The sequence below is a fragment of the Cynara cardunculus genome (assembly GCF_001531365.2).
Source record: "Cynara cardunculus var. scolymus isolate 2C chromosome LG 1, CcrdV1, whole genome shotgun sequence".
Lineage (NCBI taxonomy): Eukaryota > Viridiplantae > Streptophyta > Magnoliopsida > Asterales > Asteraceae > Cynara > Cynara cardunculus.
Genome location: NC_037528.1, coordinates 10724347 through 10743177, shown reverse-complemented (window position 1 = coordinate 10743177; position 18831 = coordinate 10724347). Strand labels below are relative to the sequence as shown.

Genomic DNA, 18831 nt, shown 5'->3' with positions numbered 1-18831 from the left:
ACCGAACTTATCAAGGTTGATGTCTTACGGTTGCAATGTGCTGGGATTAGTCTGGACATATCCTAGAACATCCTTCCAGAAAAAATACACCAAAAAATCCAATACAAAACTTGTCACTTGTATGAAAGTGTCGCCATGGTTGTTTGTTCATAATTTTCATTCCTCTCATATCATATAAATAGAATCACACAAAAATGCTTACAACTTAGACGAATAGAACATGTGTGGGTGGCAATGGCATCGATGAGGGTCACTATCGCACAGAAAATGAGGACCCAAACTCGCTGTTAATTAATAGGAAAAATGAGACGAAAAAGATTTCGGCAAATTGATAAAATAATAAGGAAAAAAATTCATATCTTAAAATGCATGCTCTCATTTGTTTGGTAGCAAAGAAAATCACGGATCAAATAAGATGTACAAAGGGATCATCACATCAGAGGCAATAGCAATACCATCTCTGGAAGGGAAGATTAGGGAAAGCCCGAATACATAAATCTCCTGCAACAGAAACTTCCGTAAATTGTACAAAGAATATGCGGACTTTAAGAAAATTGGCAATTTTTCCCTTTTCTGGTGATCAGATCCAAGTGATGGTTCCTTTTGCAACAAGCCAGACGGTCAAAAAATGAATTGCTACCGGGGCACTTCATTACTGAAAAGTAGGAAGAGAACGATTAATAAATAAAAAGAAGCATAACATATCTTAATACATAACACTCCCAGCACTTCAGTTATGTTGCAACATTTTGGACAAAAAAGTTGTATTAAGGATCCAAAATTTGATGGGATTTGTCAAGTTCCGAAGAAAACAAGGATCCTGTATTAAATTAAATTAAATGTACGCTACCTATAGCCAAGTTTGGAACACACAGTCGCAACTTTCAAATTTATCCAGTTAGCCACAAAAGTCTAAATGAATTTTATTTGAATACTCACTGCAAACAAGTGATATTCTTCTAAAAATAAAGACACCACAGTTTACAAGAATGAGCAATTTTGGACAAAAAGTGTCAAATATGATGTAAATTATTGCATTTACATTTTCACAAGTTGTCCAAACGTAACTATTCTTGGCAATTTTCCATAAGTACAATAACCAGTTTGCAATGAAAAGCCAAATACTATGGTTCAATAAGTCAATTACTTGTTTATAATATATTGGAAATGAAGTAGTATTATCAAGAAAACAATCAACAGAAGGTTTACCTGTGAAAGTCAGCAAGCTTGTTTTGATGCTGGCTTTGAAACTCCCCCAATAGCTATGTTCCCCACTCCAGCCTCCATAGCTTCCCTCTCATCTTTCTCTTTGGTTTTCTCGGAAGTCTTATTATCATTGGCCTGGGGAGTAGAATTAGCATTAGGACTAAGACCCTGAGGTCCTCCGGTGAACCACGGGTGACTAAGGCATTGAGCAGCTGTAGGTCTTTTCTCAGGAACAAAATCAAGTATAGGAACAAGAAAATCAGCCAACTCAGTTGCATCTTGTTCACTGAACTCGTATTTCTCCTTAAGCACCTTATGCAGAGGCCAAAAACGCAATCGCCTGATATGCCTCAAATCACCATGTCTGTTAAAGAATTCACGAGAGTAACGCCCCCCTAAAGCTATCTGCACAATACAGTTGTCAAGTTATATATAAACCTACATAAAAAGTATCAAAAATTCATATTGAGCCCATCAAATGTTTAAAACGGAAATCAAGTAAAATGGAATGATGAAACTTGTATTTGCTTCAAGCTAGTAAATAGGACCTCACCTTTCGAGGCATCATTCCAAGAAGTTCCATCATTAGGGCCAAGTGATCCTGTAAAGTACACACATAATTTAATAATGACAGGCTTTAGACGAAGAACTAAAGTGAAACATAATTAAAAGGTAACAAAATAGTGATAACGTGTTTTATCAAGAAGATACATCTTTGTTATTATTGATTATATGACAACTTCAGGAAAGAAAAAAGGGAAAACAAAGAAACTATAGCAGCACAATTGATATAGAAGTTGCTGACGATAACCTGAAACATATTTTAAAAAATGACAGAAAGTAGACTCTACACCCACCAGCTAATCATTGACATATTGAACTTTCGGTACTTCATGCATGTTCCTCATTTTTACTATGTTGCATTAAATTTTCCAAGGATTTCAAAAAGAAGGAACGAAGAATAAAACATTGACACATGACAAATTTGAGGAGAGAAAGGTGTAGAAGAACAATAGAAGGAACCAGGGATCCTAAGCTTCACACCTAGAATTACTAGGATCACTTCACAAGGGTGTCAATTGTCGGCGAAGGATCGTGCGAGAAGGGAAGTTATGTTGAGAAGCATAAGAAGAGATATTAACCCTTGATCACTTTTAATCTCATGCCTACCCATGAATTTCGCTTTAGAAGGGAATTGATCCGGTGCATTCTGGTGCACCTAATTAGTGTTGACATTCAATTAGGATTGATCCAAGGGTGGAGATCTCTGCTTAAGCTTCTCACATAAACTTCCCTTCTCACCGGAACCCAACCCATCAATTGTCATCCCAACCATAGTTATTTTTTCACATGATCAAATAGAGAACTCTTAAATTTGGAGATTACACATCTTCATGTAGATGAAAAAGATGCAATTAGAAATGGAACAAGAAAATGATAGAATACTAAAGTAACCTTAATAACTAAAAGAAAGTATATATTGACTAAACTATCCTAACCTCCAACTAACCATAACCAAATACCGGTTGCATGAATTTGTACAAATTGATCATAAGATAAGACTTCATTTGCCCTAGCCCACATGGAAGTATTTCAGGATAAAACAGTTGTTGATTGTTGCACAATGCTGAGGTGCGAAACGACATTGCACCAACCAGGAAGGCAGAAACCTCGATATTTATGTTACAACCAACTTTGAAAAGCCAGGAAGTTCTTCTGAGGGTTTCAAGTTCAGTATACCAGGACCACTGTGTGGACAATTATTCCATATATCTCCCAATATTAAATATAGAAAAGAACTGATGAGAAATTGATGGTTCAGCCAAAAACCAAGTGATAATTGCAGACATCATCCTAACTCTGGACAAACTCTACCCAAACACAATAATAAGTTCTCATGTTAGTCTACCTTCCAAAGACAAAAAAATATTACAACTTCAGTAGAAAGCCGGAAAGGTGAATTCAAGAATCCTCAATATGCCAGGTACCCTTAGAAGTTGATGAGGAGAAGCCTTTGTTTTTGGGATGGTTGTTGTTCGCATGTATAATTAGTAGGACAAAGCCAAAGACCCTTATGCATCTGTGTAGGTACCATATACACATTGATAAGAAAGAAAAATAATTACGTTTTCCGTCCCTGTGGTTATGATATTATGATTTTTATCTTCATGGTTTATAACTCATTATTGTTTTCGTCCTTGTGACTTAAAGTTTATCGCTTTCTTCGGTCTTGTGGTTTACAATCCATTTGTATTTTAGTCCCTCATACTTAAAAGTAGTAGTTAGCCTCAGGGACAAAGATAGAAATGAATTGCAAACCATAGGGACAAAAACTGCAATTTCAAAACCACAGGGACGAAATCCGCAATTTCTAACAAACCACAGGGACGAAAAAATGTAACTAACTCAAGAAATAAAGATCTCCAAGGATTTTGGTGCAAACAAGATGAATAATAGCATAAGACTTGAAGGCCAATAGATGCTGCAAAGTAATAGAAGAATAGAGGCACCTGAACCAGGAATACGACAACAATGTACGAACATCATGTAGCCAAAGCTTTTATGAAGTACAGAAGGTAAAAGAATCTGGTACTGTAAAAGATCTAGCTAGTAGAGAGAAACATATGTCCAAACTTCACATCATGCTGTCGACTGCAGAGAGTGGACCTCCACTAGATTCTAGAAGCCAACAAAGGCACTCTACAATGGAAAGATGATCATAGAGAATAGGGGCTCTAAAAAAACCCACGCAAGACTGACAACAAAGCTAAACAAAATATCAAAATATGGTTGAATTTGTGAGCCACATAACTTCTATGTTGCAGCATTAGTAAGAATATTGAGCATCATATCATGCATACAAATATATGAGGCGTGCAAAAAAACAAGTCATTCTAGATGCAGAGGAAGGATACTATAGAACGCACAACCTGATCACAACAAAAATTGTTCTAGCAAGTAGCAACTATGTGAAACGGAGTGGAACATTTAACTAGAGGAATATACCTCATCCCTGTCATAGTTGTCACCACTATGAGGATCAAAGAGAACATCACCAGTTGCCAGCTCGAAGCATATACATGCAAATGACCATAGATCTGCGGAGGTCGAGTATTTGGATCCTAGTAGAACCTCTGGACACCTGTACTGCCTAGTTTGGATGTCACCAGTAAATTGCTTGTAAGTCCAACATGCGTTGCCAAAATCAACCAACTTGCACTTAACATCAACCTCTGCCAATAATTTCTGCCTTGTCGACCGGCTACCTCTTCCACGAAGTTGATTCCCTTGGCGAGAATCCCTTGCTTCAGAACGATTATTGGAATCATCTTTTACAACCGATGAAGCGGCATGCCCTTCAAAGGAGACCCCATTTGATTTCTCATTGGGACAACAATCAGCACCAGTTGTCTCATTGTTTGCTTCAACTTCCTCAAAATCTTCCTTTCCGGAACCATTTTGGGCAGCCTTCTTAGCCTTTTTTCTGATTTTCTTTTTCTGATTCTTGGTAAGATCCCCATTTGAAATCTTAACATCTTTAGAAGCCCCAGATTCAGCTAAAATGTGATCCTTACTGGAGGAGAGGATTAGGGGTGCACCTGTTTTGGTTCTATCTCTTTCTGGATCAATCATGGACAGAAGTAAAATGTTTTCTGGCTTAAGGTCTGTGTGTATAATAGAAAGCTGGCGATGCAAGTAATCCAACCCCCCTAAAACGTGAAAGCATATTTCCTTAACCTTGTGAAGAGGGACCCCTCGGTAATCAGAATACTTGATTAACGTCAACAGGTTATCACCCAAATACTCAAATACCATGCAAACATGCTGCCCATTTGGTCCGGAGTGTTTAAAATGATCCAATAGCTTCACGACACTTTTTTGGTCATCTGGATCCCCCTCAGCTATCTGCTTCAATATTGTGATTTCATCCATTGCTGCCTCAGTGTAGTGTTGAGCACTCTTTTGAACTTTTAAAGCTACATATCTCTATAAACCAAATTCAAGCTGTTGTTTTAGTTCCTTCACTTGTAACCTCAAATGATCAAAAAATAACACAAACGGGTAATAATTTACAGCAATGCAAACTTATGCGTTTAATTCATAAGAACAGATAGCCTGCAAACTAAAATTGACCTGCCTTTTGTCCAATACAACTAAACAGGCGCACATACTGAAATCATTATTTAGTTATTGAACCAGTCCTCGAACAACTAAGTTGTGTCAAATCAAATAGTTATCTATAAAATGTTACTCCATTTATAATGTTTGTTGTAATTGACAAGCTTGAAGATCTCTTGCCATTGCGCACTAAATAGGACTGTTACGTAAACAAGCAAGTCTTGTGAAGTGAAATCTAGTCGAGTTGAGGGAAGGAGGGAGTACTATTTGAATAAAACATAAATCTCGTCAACCATCTACAAAAACACGGATATACAACTGATGGAAAATCCGGTATGGAGAGAAAAGCAGAAAAACATACAGATTTCTGAGTGTCCCAAGCGAGCCAAACGGTGGAAAAATGACCCCAACCAAGCTTGCTCTGAACAATATATCTAGAATGCTTAAATTTATCACCAATACGAACAGCATGATAACCTCCACGCCTGTAATCCTCTGTCCCTTCGTCCTCGGATGTGTAATCACTTGTCTCACTCCGATCATCTCCAGTGCCGCCGTTTCTTCTGCTATTATCTTCCGCCATTGAACAGAATACAACTGCGCGACTAGGAGCTCGAAAAGGAATGGAGTGCGATCGATCTGGAATTGGAACCCTAAAATGAAGAGAGCATCCCGAACCTCGATACTCTAGGGTTTCTACTTGCTCTGGTTTTTCTTTTTGTTCTCGTATAGACAAAAGTTAAAATATCTTTTTTTCCTCTAATTATTAAAAATATCTTTTTTTTTCCTGAACTATTTAAAATATCTTTTCAAGCAAATTGTAAATTAAAAATAATTTTTGTTTAAAAGATATAATAATAATTTATGATGATGGAGTGAGGTAGACGTAAAATGGACAAATTGTTATCAGATCAAAATTAATAATTAGGATAGATTCGAGTTTCATTAATATTCATTTTAAAATTTTATGTGTAATTAACGTGGTATATATGATTATGAAAATATATTGTATTGTTGTATTTGACAATAATAATCCGAGTCTCAATCATAATGATGGTGTCTGATTGGTTTGAACTTGACTCTAAATGTCAAAAGTACCTCTAGGTTCAAAGCTAAGGAGAAATAAAAATTCTCTTGTGGCCATGAAGGTTCAAATATGGTGACTCTGGGCTATCTTCAAAGCAGGTGGTCACTCTGGAATTAGTCAGTTCGCATAGCATATTGGATATCCAGATTAATAAAAAAAATCCGAGTCACATCATTACAAATGATGGTATGTTTAATAAAATAAGTTGGATTTGATTTCTCCGAACGGATTAGATTTATTTTAATTTTAAATTCATTATAATTTCATGATTGGTTTGTTGAATTGTTCAAAATTGAAATCCTACAAACATAGAATTTTGAAATCCTTAGAGGTGTTCAGGATTTCGTAGAATTATATGCAATATGATCTTAAAAAATATTAAAAACATTTGTTTTACAATAATCAAAAAATAAAAATATAATCTAATTTTTTATATAAATTATTTATAAATAATGGAATCTAATTTCATTACAAATCCTACAAACTAACTACACCGATATTTTAAATCCTCCTAAATCCAAATCTCTCAAAAATAATCTTACACACCAAACATAACCTAAAGGATTTATTTGGTTTGTATAGATCACATTATATAAGAGTTATCAAATGGCCTTTGGTCTAGCGGTATTGTAGCCCTTGACTTTCTAAGAGGTCAGGGGTTCAAACCTCACTATAGGTGAGGAGGATGTGTGAGTTTATTTGTTGTATTTGCCGTATATAAATATTATATACTTCAAAAAAAAATTATGCGAAGCATGTTGTATTAAAAGTTTTGATATATTTAATTTTTGTACGACAATTCTCTGATATTGATAAAAAAAGGTTATTAATTTTATATCTATATTAATCTTTCAATTATTGTCTTATGTTAATATGTAAATTGCATGAAAATGTAACATACTTTGTTTTCATAAAAAATATGTTTTGATATTTATTTCATATTTTAAAAATACATACCAGTAGCCACATCATCAAATAATGTTGATTTTTATGTCACGTTAGCATAGTAACTGGTTATGGTTAAACGGTAATCCAGATATTTAAATATTTGATACTTTTCATTTTTTTTTTTTTTGAAAGGCAAAAAGGAAGGACAAGGAAGAGAGCTTCGGCATGGCCATCACCCTCACCAAGCCAACCAATAGGATAAAAAAGAACAGGTCCAGCAAGAAGCTAGACACAAACAGATACAAGAGTCCAATACAACGAAAAGAAAATAAGGAAACAAGGCCAGAAAATGTCCCCAAAACGAGGCCCAAACCAAAAAACAAACAAACCAAATACAAACCAAGAGACTAAACAAGGTAAGGAGAAGAGGTCCAACTATCCCAATTAATAATGAATTTACGATTCCTAGTCACCATCCATAGCTTGGATAAATTTTGAACCCAAGGAAATGGGTCTTCACCTTTCTTCTTAATTTTCGCGTCATCCTCAGCATGAAAAATTTCATTTCGCCACTTCCATAGTTGCCAAAGTGCCACAGCGCAAACAGATAAGAACATCGCTCCAACCATTCGATGATTGCCTACTTGCTTGATAAGAAATTTGAAATCAGACATCAAAGATAGACGCGGGGCTTTAAGATCCCACCAAGCCCATATTTTCCTCCAAATAGTGTTTGCCGCCGAACAAGAGAAGAAACAATGATCCATTGTTTCTACATCTTTACCACAAAGAATGCACTCCAAGGATTGTAAAGAAATACCCCTTTTTGAAAGATTAAATTTTACCGGGATAGCCTCTTTAAGGAATCGCCAAATGAAAATGTTAACTTTTTTTGGAATTAGAGGGCTCCAAAAGCATGTATCATTGCTTTCAGCGTTTGTATTGGTCTTCCCTTGAATTAACTTTGACAAGAAATTGACCGAGAAAATTCTCGTCTTGTCTCAATTCTAAGACCACACATCCTCACCTGAAGTATTGAACGCCATTTGAGAGAGATGCCTTTCTAAAGCATGAAGATCATCTAATGTTCTGCCCCTAATCGTAGATCTCCAATCCCAAGTACCACTCCAAGAATCATTAAAAAACATTCATCTTTCTTTGAAAGAAGCATTTTTATTTCTTTCCAAAGCATAAAGTCTAGGATAAAGGTCTTTCAACATTGAGCCATGACCGATGTTAGCATCCTTCAAAAAAGAAGAAGAAGAATCTTTAGCAACCTTTTTTGAAAATGATTGAATAACATTCTGACCAGCAACTTCCACATTCTTGCACGTGTTGACAATCGAAACCCAAACACTATTACCAACCAAAGGTCTATTAGAAAAGAGACCACCGTCCTCACTATAAAATTCAGAAATGACATCCTTCCATAACACATTAGAACTAGACAGGAATCTCCAAACCCATTTTGCTAACAAAGCATGATTTTTAGCTTTTAAACTAAAAATTCCCAAACCACCATTAGACTTAGAGCTTAAAATTTTCTCCCAAGCAACCCAATGTAATTTTCTTTTTTCCTCCTCCTTAAATCCCCAAAAAAATCTTCTTCCCATAGCTTCCAAAGATTTTAAAACAGAGTTGGGTGCTTTGAAAAGAGAAAAGTAGAACAACGGGAGAGAAGATAACACCGATTGGACCAGAGTAAATCTTCCACCTATGGAGAGGCAATGAGACTTCCAAATAGAAAGTTTTTTAAGAAATTTATCTTCCACGACAGACCAATAGGCTTTTTTCTTCATGTTACCACCAACAGGAAGCCCCAGATAAATGAGAGGAAATGAGGAGACCTTACACTTTAACATGGCAGCCATGCTGTTAACCTCCGGTTCCGAAACTCCAATACCAAAGAGATTGCATTTAGATAAATTTATGTGCAGACCTGAAACATCATGAAAGCAATTGCATTTAGATACTTTTCATATTAGATATCAAAATTATGGTTTTGAGAATATATTATCCAAAATAGAAATAAGAACAAATTATGTTACATTTTGCATATAGCTTGTTCTATTTTAATCAATTAAATTAACTTAGTGAGTAAAATAGTAAATGAGATAGTGTCATCATATACATGTCTAGAAGCCAATTAAACATTTTGTACCTAACTATTTGTTATATGTCGAGTTATTTTTGTTGATATGATATATATGATTGTAAATCCGGACCCAATATGTTTAGTTGGTTGGATTCCATGATTTCACAACAAATTAATCAACTTGAATGTTGGATACAAAATAAAAGTAATTTAAGTAAATAAATATTAATAGTAAATTACGAATTTCGTCCTTATGGTTCTATGTAAATCATCATATGGTTTGTCTTTTGTTATGGATTGCGTCCTTCACCCTAACTTCCTTAAACCCATTGCCGTTAAATTCCCTCACGTGCCCTTCATATAAAAAACATTTATTAAAAAACATGTTCTTTCGTCTATGAAAAACTCTTCCAAACAAAAACTTTCATAATATATACAGACAATTTATCCATACATGACTTGATATGAAACCAACCAACCAACTCCTAAGATGTTGGTGTGAAAGAGATATACAAATCCTAAAGTATAGCCACATAGATCCATCCCAATAATCGATGTGGAAGAAAACAGATTGAAGAACAGTTCAACAAATAATAAAATAGCAAACCAAGAATACGAAATGCAAGCATAAAATGAGAAAAAAGAAAATAAAGAGCAAGACAACATCAGCAGAAACGATGTCAACTTGTATTTCTTTATATATACAAGTACATTAAATATGTATATATTGTCATATTGTGTACATGTACAAACAGATGATGTTTACAACAACAAGACTTTGTTCCATCTTGTGCAATTGACACAAGGCTCAACCATTTTAACAAGTATTAATGTCACAAATTAAACTCCATAACCACTACTGTCTTGTGTTCCTTCCAACTCTGAGAAAGATTGAAATCTGTAACTTCTAATCTGAATGGTTGGTTTAAATGAAAAAAGAACTGGAGAAAAAGAATGGGAATTCTTTATAAATTCCTACAACGAAAATATCACTGCAAGAATAAAGATTGGAATCAGCTTGTAACGACTAATCTGCAATGAACTGCTGCCGCCAATCTGACCAGCATTTACGACTTCACTTCTGCCACCGCTCGAGGTGGAAGAGACGTTTACAGACGAAGAACCTAAGAACATGATTTTACCCACAATCAGAATATGTGATGAAACAATATTATTTTTGTTTCGGAGAGTTTTCATAGATGGAAGGAGCATGTTTTCTAAAGGGGAGGGGAAAGTTAACAATATGATTGGCTTTCTGCGTAAAGCTCTCCCCTGAAAACTTATTGAATAAGTCACATCTTATATCATTAAGTCACTATCAAACAGTCATATTTAAGTTGCGACTTGCGAGTCCTTTTAAGCTCATTAAACTGCTAACAAACAGACCTTTTGTCTAATATGTGACAAAAAAGTGCAATCGTGGTCTCGACCAATGGTAACAAAGGTGATATCTTTTAGCCATCAGTTGCAAAGCAGAAATTTCTAAAAAGATCATCATTATCCTTTACATTGTATTGCAGAAAATAGTCAAACAGTGATGGGAACTTACAGTCATAATTCACCCATCCGATTCGCTGACGACCCAAATCATAAACGACAATCTTGTCTTTTAGAACAAGGTCTGCATCAAGTGAAAACAAAGATGAACATGAGTGAAAAATGATCAGAAATGGTGTCTTTTTAGCATGTCATAGCTCTGTTCAAAGGGGCTTTCATGATTATACCTCCTAAGATAGTAATTCCTTGATTTTGAATTGTCTGAAAGCCAATGCACCACACCTCGGCCCCACCCTACAAAGACAAGTGTGATCAAATAAGCGAAGAAAGATTCAAGTCGATAAGAAAAAAAGATAACTTATTTTAAATCAATTAACATAATGTCATATGACATACCACGGAATTCTGCTGAAGAAGGTAGTCCTGAGGCTTTAAAATCATTGAAGCACCACCAGCAAAGTTCAAGCTTACCGTTGGAAATATGTTAGAGACGCTGAAATGACATTAAAAATCTTTTTTATCACATTAATGAAAACATAAGACCAATTCCCCGTTGGAGTATGAAATTGTTGGGCAAGGAAGATAACCTTGAAGTAATTAGATAACACCGATTTCCCTTTGAAATAAGTGGCTGTACAGACTGTGAAACCGACTGTGTGATCTGCAGCAATATAAGTGATACCAACATTTAGATAAGCAGAAATCATTTGACCATTAGTCAAATATCTAAAAGATCCGAAGGTAATGAAAAAAAGAAGGAATTTTTTGTCTACAAAATTAATGTCATCAGGTTTTTGTAACCAGTATTAAAACACTAAAGAAAATCCCATAAAACTATTGACAAAATAGAAATTTCAGATAGAAACAATGTACTTGTTCTCAAAGCAACTCCAACGTTTGGCTCATCGAGTAGTTCAATGGAAGTGTTCAAATATTAGTCAAATATCTAAAATATCCTCAATAATGAGGAATCTTATTAAAAGCAATGCTAGGCAATATTTTGCAATGAATATGAACATTCAAAGATGTACTCCCCCGTCCCAAAAAGAAATTCATAATGAAAAAGACACACGGTTTTAGAAATGTTTAATTATTACACTTTTTAATTAACTAAATAACAATTTTACCCTTAGTAAGAGAGGGAGGTAACGAATTTCTACATCTCATAATGAAGGGTAGAACTGGAAAGTAGGCACTTATTTCTGAAAGTGGACACTTATTTTGAGACAGACTAAAATAGAAATGTGGACAATTATTTTGGGAAGGATGGAGTAATATTGTATTGGAACTTTGCCAAAAATAAAAATGTTGCATTTTTTAGACGGATGTAGTAATAAAAAAATTATAAAAGCTTGAACTATTGTACTTACAGCCTCCACAAAAGGGTTGTAAGCCTCTTCAGCAAGGTATGCCAGAGTTGTTCCTGAATCAATTATGGTTCCTCCTTGGTTGTCCGATATTGCAAACATTGATGGATCAATGGCTAATGTTTGGCCGTTGACAGAAATACTCTGTAAATTTATGTTATAATGTGGCCTGAAAATGTGCATGGACAGAAGTCAGAGTTAGTGTGCCTATAAGGAACATATGTCAAAGCATAGCATACTTCATGAACGTAAAGTAAAAAATAAGAGGAAAAAAATGTATGAACAAATGCATTTTGGATGTGATCACCCCAAATGCATATCTAGGATCTCCATCCCAGAACAAGTGTCTACTTTCCAATTATACCCTTAACTACGAACCAGATGGAGAAATTCATTACTCCATCTAATATTAAGGGTAAAACTGTCATTTAGTTAATTAAAAAGTGTAATAATTGCACATTCTAAAACTTTGTTGCTTTTCATTGTGAACGTTTATTTTGGTTCAAAGAGAGTAGTTTACAACCGATAGTCTACCTTCATGCTCACATATTTGTAATAATTTTATGCCTGAATAAGTGTAAGATTTCACATAGTTCTTTAAGCATTCGCTTATCTATTTTCCTATTAATGCATACTCATATACTCTGCTTATTTCTATTGTATCTTCCTTTGTTCGTTTTCCATTAGGGACCTGCTCTTATCTCTACTTCTTTTTGCTTCTTAGTTTTTTTCTCAATAATTCTAGAGTTATTCTTATGTGTTTGTAGGATATCACATTAAAAACAGAGTTTGATCCATAAATTCTTTCGGTATAAATATAACTACTATAGACACTCTTTCTTTCATATATAGATGCATCAACTGCACCCGGAGTTTACTTTTGTTAAGATGCCAGACCTAATGACCTTAAGTTTCGATGGAAGATAATTGGAATGATTGAATTACAGCAGCCATTTAACATTACGACATGAACATTTTAGATATCCACTTAAAAAAAAATTCAACCATAAACCGCTCACTGTATAAAAATTAGCAATCAAGTTATAGTTCCGTACTCAATATTATCTAGGAAAGATGGTCCAAGATGTACAGCATATATCAGAAATAAGATACCAGACTATTCAATGAAAAAAAAAACTTTATTCTAACCGAAAGAAGACTTACTGTGATTCGACAAGTGGAGTATAGACCATATTTGGCTCCACTATTTGACCAATAACCAAGATACCACCTCCGCTGTCACTTCCAACAAGACAATGAGAGAATGAATCAGGAGCGATCCCTTGTGAAGAAAGTTGTGCAATTATGGACAAACCCTGCTGACCAAATCCAAAGATCCCATCAACTGCTCTATCAGATTTAGTCAAGTCTCCTGTTTGAGATGTGCTACATCTGTTGCATATCTCAATAAATCAACAACGTTTCCATGAAAAAGAAGAAAACGTAAAAAAGGCGCAGACTTGGTGATAACTCACCCGAACACAACATTGGCTGAAGAATTTGTTGCTCCTGGATCGACACCGATTGTGTTCAAATGCATCAAGTCAGATACATAATAACCAGATGTCCCACTACCATCTCCATATTGGAATTTGTAGCTGCACTGATTATTTGAATGGGAACAAGCAGAATCAGAAGATTGACTGGCTAGAGAACATCGTTCATCTGAACAAGAGATCAAAGAAGCTGTTGATGAGCTGGAAGGGTCATAGAACTCAATCGGAATCTGTTAGAAAAAAACATAACAAAGAAACTTAGTATCACTAATTTAGTAGTTCCTTTAGTTCACAATATCAAGAAGAGCACTTATCAGAAACTATAAACGTACTTGGAGTCCGCTTGATGTAGGGCAGCCATTGCATGAGCTGCAACTGACCCACAATACATCACTTCCGGTGTCGATTTGTACATAATATTCCTTTGGAGGAGATCCCAATTGAACTTTTGTATAATAAAGCCTATAAAGATAATCGAAATCCGAATATATAAATCTTATAAGGGGGAAAAAAGAAAACAACAAATAACATAATATCCAGTAACTGAAACAACTCTGTAGCAATTAGCAAACTACTAGATTCTTAAATTCCTAAACCTAATTCTAGAATCAAACCCAAGGTCTTATGCCCAAACATAGGACAAGCACAGCCACCCAAATAACCTACAAACATATAAAACCATCTTCAAAAGTTATTGGTAGCCCATGGCTAAATTCACAATTATGTAGGACAAGATGTTACTTTAAGAGATATAATGTAATAGAAAGGTTGCGTTGTAAAGAGAACTTGAAAACACAAGCAATCAAAGCAAGAATCTGTTCCTTCTGTTTTCCATTTGGGGAAACTATTGGTTATCAAAAGAACAATTTAAAACAACCAAATCAACTTCCAGCAATCCATTTTGAAGATTTTAATAATAACTAATATAGTTTATTTGGTTCAAATGGTAATTATTCTCTAAATCAATTAAAATTACAGAAGAAATAAATAAACAAAATCATAGAAGTTCAATTACCCAACACGATAAGGATCATAAGTGCCTTCCACCGGGAAATCAACAACGCCTCCTGGAGGCGACTGCTGCTGTAAAATTCTACGGTGCCTCAAACTATCTCTATCTCTAAGTTGACTCAACTCAATCCGATGGTTCACCGGAAAAGCTCTTTCCAGCGTAAGGGTCGCCGGAAACCCACAGAGAACAACCGCCGCTTGCAACAACACGAAGACCACGGCCCCCGCCAATGTCAAAGTCACCGGATTTCTGGCAAGAAAAGAAACCGGCATTCCTTATCTCTCCTCTCTCTCTTCCCCTTTTATCAGACCAATAATTCTACCAATCAACTGTAAAGCACACACACATGAATTTTATAGGTTGCTTGTACACAGATTCCGTTCCCGTTTGTACGATTTCAGGAAAAAACAGAACAGATTAAAAGGGGCAGAAATCAAGGAGGGGTTGATTTTGCGCTGGAGATGGAAGAGAGAAATTTGAAAAACTGGATTACGCTGGAATTTCGGCCGAATAAATAACTTAATCAGCCTATCAATAAATACCCCATTGTTGTCAGGGTTCTAATAATTGTTTTTTGAAATCACAAAAGTGGTCCCTCACCTATGCTTAAACTTACAATTTTAGAACAAAAGTATAACTTATTGCTCGTTTAATGTTAAAAACGGATGTTTAGTTCACGGTCCAACTTTCTTAAAGTAAATTTGAAAATACAATTCAATTAAATCCTTCAAATACTACTTGCATTCACTAATGTAAGACCAGACCAATAGTATGTTGTTAATTTTAGTGTCATCAGTCATTTGGCGTAATATTGTGATTTACATAGATTGACTAAAGTGATAAAGGCAAACATAAGTGGGTTAATGGTGTGGAATATACACTCATAAATGTTGTCTCTATTACCTTATATCGCCATAAGATAGGGATCAAAGGGGGTCATGCCCCCTCTCAAAGTTAGTGAAATTTCACTAAGTGTAGGTATGAGATAGCATAATCAGGATTTGATTATAGTTATGATTATCGCTAGAAAAAACTAAGCCTGAATCATAATTATAACAATCAGAGATCGGAATAATGGAACCAAAGATCTGGTCCATTGAATCAGGTCTCTGATTCGAACAAATTTGACCAAGTCTTATATAGTGCAATCAGAGTTACTTGGAGTTGGAGTTTTAGTACTTGAATCCATATTTCGGATATTATCCCTAGTTCTAATCTAATTGCTCACAATTTTTATCAGTTAATAGTTATAATTGTTATACAGTTATATATTAACCATTTAACCATCTGTAACCATGGATCTCTCATATAAACATGTAAACAATAATTTAGGTATATACAAGAACTCAATCTCATAGCCTTTGAGATCAAGAGAGTTTTTTTTTGGATTATCCCAATAAAAAATTCGTGTTATCAAAGGCTATAAAGGAAAAATTATTGTATTTGAACAAAGTATTTACATGATCCAAATAGATTACCCAGTCTGCCATTGCCAATTATATCCAAATTTCTATAGGCGAAGGATCATGTAAGAAGTGGAGTTAGGATGAGAAGTATAAGAAAAAATTTGGACTTTTGATCACTTTTAATTTCAAATCCACACATGAATCGCTCTTTATACGGGGATTGATTTGGTATATTTTGGTGCATCTCATCCTAATACACATCTATAACTGGAGATCATTTCTTACACTTTTCAATCTAACTCTCTTTCTCATCGGAACCCAACTCGATCCCTACATCTAACACAGTGTCCTTTGAAACAAGAAAGGGGACATTTTTTACAATGTATCAAAGTAAAGGGACTGTAAACATCATCATTAAATTTCAAAGGAGTCCTTTGTAAAAACAATGTGCCCATCATCATATGCGTGTACCCACGTCCCACTCCCTTTTCCTCCATCTGGACGCACACCTATTCGCCCTTTCGATTTGACCGAATGCCGAACACTGCATTAAAAACTTGTACCGTATGCATAATCTATTGTACTCTACTAGATGCGGAAAATCCTTTCGCAATTTCCTCCTTCCGAGTTTTGACTTGGTAAAAAAATTTGTTTAATACGACTTCATTATTTTATTAGGTCAATGAGTTTTAAGCAAATTAGGTAAACTAATAATACAATAATTAATTACAGAATTTAATTCGAGGTTATTTTGATAATTTAAGTTTCTAATTATAATTTAATATTATTATTTTTATGGACGGTAAAGTTAACAATCAGATAAATCCTTTAATACTCTCAATATGACTTAAATCGATGATTTTTTTGTGAACAAACTAACATCTTACCAATTGAACCAAGGACCCTTTTATGAAACGTTTATCCGATAAGAGTCATCACCTTCACTTACCTTATTAAATAACATTCTTGTTCATTAAAATGAATTGTTAATAAACTTATTTTACCTAGTAAGCACTTATGAGGTAAGAGTTTTTTCCAGTCACTTACCTTGTTGGATGACATTCAGTCTTTTCAATACTCACTTGATAAGATAAGTAACATTCGATAATCACCCAACTAATAAATGTTTAGTAAAAGACTTCTAAATCAAGAATTTTTGTAAATCATAATTATGGTATATTTTATTTTTAACTATTGACTTATTTTTCTTGTAAACCTATTACAATGATTTATGTAACTTTACTTAGCATGGTGGGTTGTCCCCACAAAATAAGGTGAATATGAGTCCAATACCAACATTCATTTTACATAATTGCCTCATATAATAATCAACAACTTTATAGAATGCACTTGGAACTTCAATCTTATTCCTTTTTTTTGGCTATTTTTTTTTATCCACTTTTTTATTTCTTTTATTCATAAAAACTTGTTATAACAGCATAGTTCATTTACTGAGAAAAAAAAACTCCCATTCATACTTCATAAATTCAAGTACGAGTCCTCGAGACATCAAGTTGAAAACCATATTGACCGTCTTGATCAACTGTGGGTAATTTGTATTTATTTTAATTAAATAATTTTAACATAAAAAAGTAAGATCACCTCAATCAAAATATATTATTTAAAATCCTCTTTCAAATTAATTATATAAGCATGAAAGCTTATCCACATATTTTAAAAAAACACAAAAAGATACGGTATAAGATAACCAAATTCTTATAATATTATATATTTGATGTTAATTATATATATATATATATATATAATTTTAATACTGTTGATCATTCCAGTGATTATATATTGTGCTAAAATTGTATATGTTGTTGATAATTCAATTATTATTGTAGTATTAAATATGATATATCCACTTAAAGCTATATTTTATATGAAGACATTCAATTTCAAAGTCATCAACCTATAATTTTTGTTAAAGAGATTCACATATCCAATGAATAGGAAAGTTTGAAAGGGATTTGGAATACAATGATGAAGTACACATTTTTATCTGGTGACTATGCACTTTGCCAAAAAGCAAAGTGCCCAAATGTTGTCACAACTCTTTAACTTTATTTGGTGGATTGTCTTTTGGGAAAACAAATAATTTTATTTTTAAATTATTCTATTAAATAATATTTTGTTGAAATGAAGATATAGACATTATTCATTCCATAGGTTTCTCATTGTTAGACATATGTTTTTTTATGTAACTAATCATAAAAAATCTCTTTAAATATTGTTTGGGAAAAAGAAACTAGCTTATTTTATGGGTACATATTTAAATGTTCATAAGCTAATTTATTGAAACGTTACTTGGAGTAACATTTTGATAATTTATTGTCACTTTTTTAATTATAACTTTCATTAATATTAATTATTATTTATTACTATTAGTAATATATAAATATTACTAATATTAATCGATATGAATTAATTATTAGTCACTACAAAAGTACTCGCGCAATGCAGCGAGACATATCTCGATTTTAATGTTCTATTTTATTATTTGTATTTGTCGATGTTATAATACGATTTTATGTGTTTTTAAGAAAACAATAATGATTTTATTTTTGAATAAAATATAAATTTAAAGATATTGTAAAAATTTGAAAAAACAAAAATATATAAATGTTAATATCAAATCAATTATTTAAAAGTTCT

General features: G+C 33.8%; 2 protein-coding genes across 2 annotated transcripts; both read right to left on the bottom strand.

Moving 5' to 3' along the window:
* Positions 1 to 342: 342 nt before the first annotated feature.
* LOC112529504 (serine/threonine-protein kinase SRPK-like) lies at positions 343 to 6053 on the bottom strand. Its single transcript, XM_025140819.1, has 5 exons — positions 5687 to 6053; positions 4213 to 5193; positions 1760 to 1807; positions 1210 to 1611; positions 343 to 655 (listed from the first exon to the last, which is right to left on the bottom strand). The coding sequence occupies exons 1-4, from the start codon at positions 5906 to 5908 to the stop codon at positions 1219 to 1221; spliced, it is 1644 nt and encodes a 547-aa protein (XP_024996587.1). The 5' UTR covers positions 5909 to 6053; the 3' UTR covers positions 343 to 655; positions 1210 to 1218.
* Positions 6054 to 10172: 4119 nt separating this feature from the next.
* LOC112517158 (aspartic proteinase-like protein 2) lies at positions 10173 to 15275 on the bottom strand. Its single transcript, XM_025124510.1, has 10 exons — positions 14771 to 15275; positions 14088 to 14217; positions 13735 to 13985; positions 13424 to 13651; positions 12263 to 12428; positions 11480 to 11553; positions 11289 to 11385; positions 11120 to 11186; positions 10945 to 11016; positions 10173 to 10519 (listed from the first exon to the last, which is right to left on the bottom strand). The coding sequence occupies exons 1-10, from the start codon at positions 15037 to 15039 to the stop codon at positions 10371 to 10373; spliced, it is 1503 nt and encodes a 500-aa protein (XP_024980278.1). The 5' UTR covers positions 15040 to 15275; the 3' UTR covers positions 10173 to 10370.
* Positions 15276 to 18831: the final 3556 nt, after the last annotated feature.

Excerpts from the sequence above, each read along its gene's own strand:
- LOC112529504 (XM_025140819.1), bottom strand. The coding sequence starts at position 5,908 with ATGGCGGAAGATAATAGCAGAAGAAACGGCGGCACTGGAGATGATCGG. Across the intron at positions 1,808-4,212 it reads ACAACTATGACAGGGATGAG|GATCACTTGGCCCTAATGAT; the intron begins GTATATTCCTCT and ends TGTACTTTACAG. Across the intron at positions 1,612-1,759 it reads TTGGAATGATGCCTCGAAAG|ATAGCTTTAGGGGGGCGTTA; the intron begins GTGAGGTCCTAT and ends TGTATTGTGCAG.
- LOC112517158 (XM_025124510.1), bottom strand. The coding sequence starts at position 15,039 with ATGCCGGTTTCTTTTCTTGCCAGAAATCCGGTGACTTTGACATTGGCG. Across the intron at positions 12,429-13,423 it reads ACTCCACTTGTCGAATCACA|GCCACATTATAACATAAATT; the intron begins GTAAGTCTTCTT and ends GCACATTTTCAG. Across the intron at positions 10,520-10,944 it reads CGGATGGGTGAATTATGACT|GTTCTTCGTCTGTAAACGTC; the intron begins GTAAGTTCCCAT and ends TCATGTTCTTAG.